Source organism: Molothrus aeneus, chromosome Z (genome assembly GCF_037042795.1).
Source record: "Molothrus aeneus isolate 106 chromosome Z, BPBGC_Maene_1.0, whole genome shotgun sequence".
Lineage (NCBI taxonomy): Eukaryota > Metazoa > Chordata > Aves > Passeriformes > Icteridae > Molothrus > Molothrus aeneus.
In genome coordinates this window covers 21,423,952-21,427,094 of record NC_089680.1, presented here as the reverse complement: position 1 = coordinate 21,427,094, position 3,143 = coordinate 21,423,952, and the positions used below count along the sequence as shown (strand labels likewise).

Here is a 3,143-nt window from a genome sequence, read left to right as displayed (position 1 = left end):
GTGGAAAAATTACTCTGATAATTTGCTCTGGTTTTTTTGGTCTTTTTTGTTGTTCTTGATCATGGGGAAGTTGCTAGCTTCTTTTATTTCTGGTATTTCAGCTTTATCCATAAGATCCATGTCTGCCATCTCTTCTTTACCTTGCATCCATGAGTGGTAGAGAGGAGAGTATGGACACCCTGCAAAAGAGACCTGTGTCATTGATATGACACCTGAGACACCATGCACCATCACTGCTGTTCTCTCCAGTCAGTTTTTTTGCCTGGATACACTTTTTATTATCTTCCCTTTCAATACTTTTTGGAATGGTTGGAGATCAGAAAAAGCTCTGAAGTTGTTCTTTAAAGAACAGCTCTGGCAATTTCAGCCCTCCAGGACTAACACCACCCTCTTCTGGGATTCACAGATATGCTCTCTCCTCAGCTTCATAGTGCCAGATCCAGAAGCCTGTGCCAAATGTACAACAGGGTGGCCACAGATAGATGTTTGTTTGGGTTTTTTTAAAAGTTTTTGGGGTTCTACCAAATTTTTAACTCTATTCTTTGGGTAAAAGAGACTTGATATACCTCTGTTCCCCTCACAGCAAATGATTAGGGAAAGCACACTGTTTGAAATGGACTTATCCAGGGACAGTTTCCCAAGGGCAAAATCCAGGCCCAGTTTTATTGCAAGCCGTTTTAAGGAATTTGATTATGTTGTAATTATTACTGAAGGCTGTGTGGTTTGGAAGGGAAATTAATTGGAGGGCTATATATCTGTATGGTTCCATTTGAGAGCAAAGGGAAAGAGGCATATTTCATGCAGCAATAAAGCACAGCACTGGGCCGTGATGTTTGAGGTTGCAGTAGCCAGGATGAATATACTCATGAGCAAGTAGAATGTGCCACAGACAGATCTGGCTTTAGGATATTTTTACATAGAAAAGTTACTTCAAATAATCTTATGAAAAAAATCGAAGTGAATTGGAAACACTGCAGGAAGGAATAAAACCCTTGCCCCCAAACAGTTAGAGGCAATGTATTTAAATTTAAAGTAACATTGTCCAATTGGGAAGTTACTTCAAAAGCCATAACTACTGCAAAAAAATGTATTATGTTGACAAATCTTTCTAGAATTACTTTACGTCTTTGAACAAAGCAAATGTTAGAATTACTCAAATGTAAAAAAGTTACTTGCTTGGAAAAGAGGATACCAACTCGCAAAGAAAAATGCATATTCTCAACCTAAGTCAGGATCACTTAAATAAGCAGTGTACTACTTTATCTTTGATTGCAGTCTGCATCAGTACAAATCTAGCAATTCCTGTAAGGTGTGGGATGTGTATTTCATTCACAAATATGTGATTCTCTACTTGTAGGTGAAATAGAGATGAAAGGTAGCTGCATGTTTTCTCAGCAGAAAACACCATAAGATGTCACTTTCTGTCAAAGGCTGCAATATATTCCTAGGGAGTAACCCTCACTGAAAATTCTTATGGACTAATTTATAGCTAGAGTAGACAGCTTACTTACTAATGAAACAAATTAAATTACATTGAACAATGCATTACATTTGCAAAATTAAATTTCAGAAGCATTATTTAAATACAATAAATATTAACTAGAGCACTGCCACAAGATAGATCATAGAACAAATAATAAATGTTATTTATAATATTTGATTATTAATATTATAAATTATGTGAGATTAAAATCTTTGTACCTTAGTTTTTAAGCTTCCTTGTCACCTTATCAATCAGTTGGAGACATCTCCTCATTTCTGCGCGGCTGATCTCCCAAGAGCACAGGTCGTGTTGTTTATCTTTAAGAAAGCAGTCTATTTTTTGGAAGTATTTTTTCAATTTCAGCCTGCTGACTTCTTTACTCCAAAAGTGTTGGGTGTGCTTTTCAATTACACATGCCTCCAATTGCTCAATTTGCAGATAAAGTGTGTTTTGGAACTGATCCAGTACTGTTCGATCCCAAGCAGCTAGAGTCAGATTTTTGCTAAAAATGTAGAAGATATGTTGGAGGATCTCTTCAATGGCAACTCCAACAGTCTCTTTCTGCCTGCGCTGCAGAACCTGCGTAGGAAATCTGAAGGACATTTTCTCTCTTAGACATTGTTGGGGAAACTCTTTTCCCATTTTATCCAAGAGTCGCAGGCTGTTCTCGATCACTTTTCTTTGCTGCAGAGGGAGGTGGTTGCACTGAAGACTGGAGATGATGGTGATGCTTGACAGTATGAGGCCAATTTGGATCAAGCCAAAAGCATTCATGATAAGGACAAGCTCTAATGTTCCTCCTTTCCTGTGAATAAATTCTGACTGCTATGCTGGTTGCTTTGAAGTTATTTGTAGACTCCCATTTCTTCAAAATCTTGACATTTAATTATTCTGTAGGAGAAGTTGTCTTTCATCATTTGTTGGTTTTTAAGGTTTTCCCCCCTGTGTATGCTTCTGCAACACTTTCATTTTCTGCTTTATGACTTCATAGTCTTTTTCTTGTTCTGTTTTGCTACTTTGTTTTTTTTTTCTCAGATGGGTATTAGAATATTTATATATATGTTAGATTATTTTTTCTCTTTACTACTAAAATTCTATAGGATGTATAATGAGAATCCAAAATAAGGAGTTACAGAAACACTTGTTTTCTTAATATTCTAGGAGTAGAAGAATATGCTGAAATAAAGTAAATTTTCAATGATTGGTCAGGGACCTGCTGAATATTACTGCCATCTTGTCTCCTATAGTATGATTTATACTTCCAAGCTTCCATTCAGCTTTCTCTACCTATGTTCCTCCAGGAAAAATGTTTTATTTCTCCTCGCTATTATTTCTTATGGATATATATTATTAGAGTGTCTGTGTGTGTGTCTGTGTGTCTGTGTCTGCATCTGTGCCTGTGTGTGTGTGTGTGTGTGTGTGTGTGTGTGTGTAAGAATGTGTGTTAATATGTGGGTTTTTCATACATAAACACTGCTAATTAAATGAAGCTTTGATCTCACTTAGACACAATAAATGCCTTGCAAATACAAACACACTAACATGGGAAGAAGTTAGGTACTTGAATGAAATACTCTTTTTCCCTCATATGAGTAACTGAGCAATAATTAGTATCAATGCCAATTGAGTACAAGTCTGAATTCTGACAATAAATGGGAAG

General features: G+C 36.4%; 1 protein-coding gene across 1 annotated transcript; it reads right to left on the bottom strand.

Annotated features, from left to right (window-relative positions):
• Positions 1-1,702: 1,702 nt before the first annotated feature.
• On the bottom strand, positions 1,703-2,290 carry LOC136569423 (interferon alpha-2-like). Its single transcript, XM_066569811.1, has one exon. The coding sequence runs from the start codon at positions 2,255-2,257 to the stop codon at positions 1,703-1,705; it is 555 nt and encodes a 184-aa protein (XP_066425908.1). The 5' UTR covers positions 2,258-2,290.
• Between the last annotated feature and the right edge of the window lie 853 nt (positions 2,291-3,143).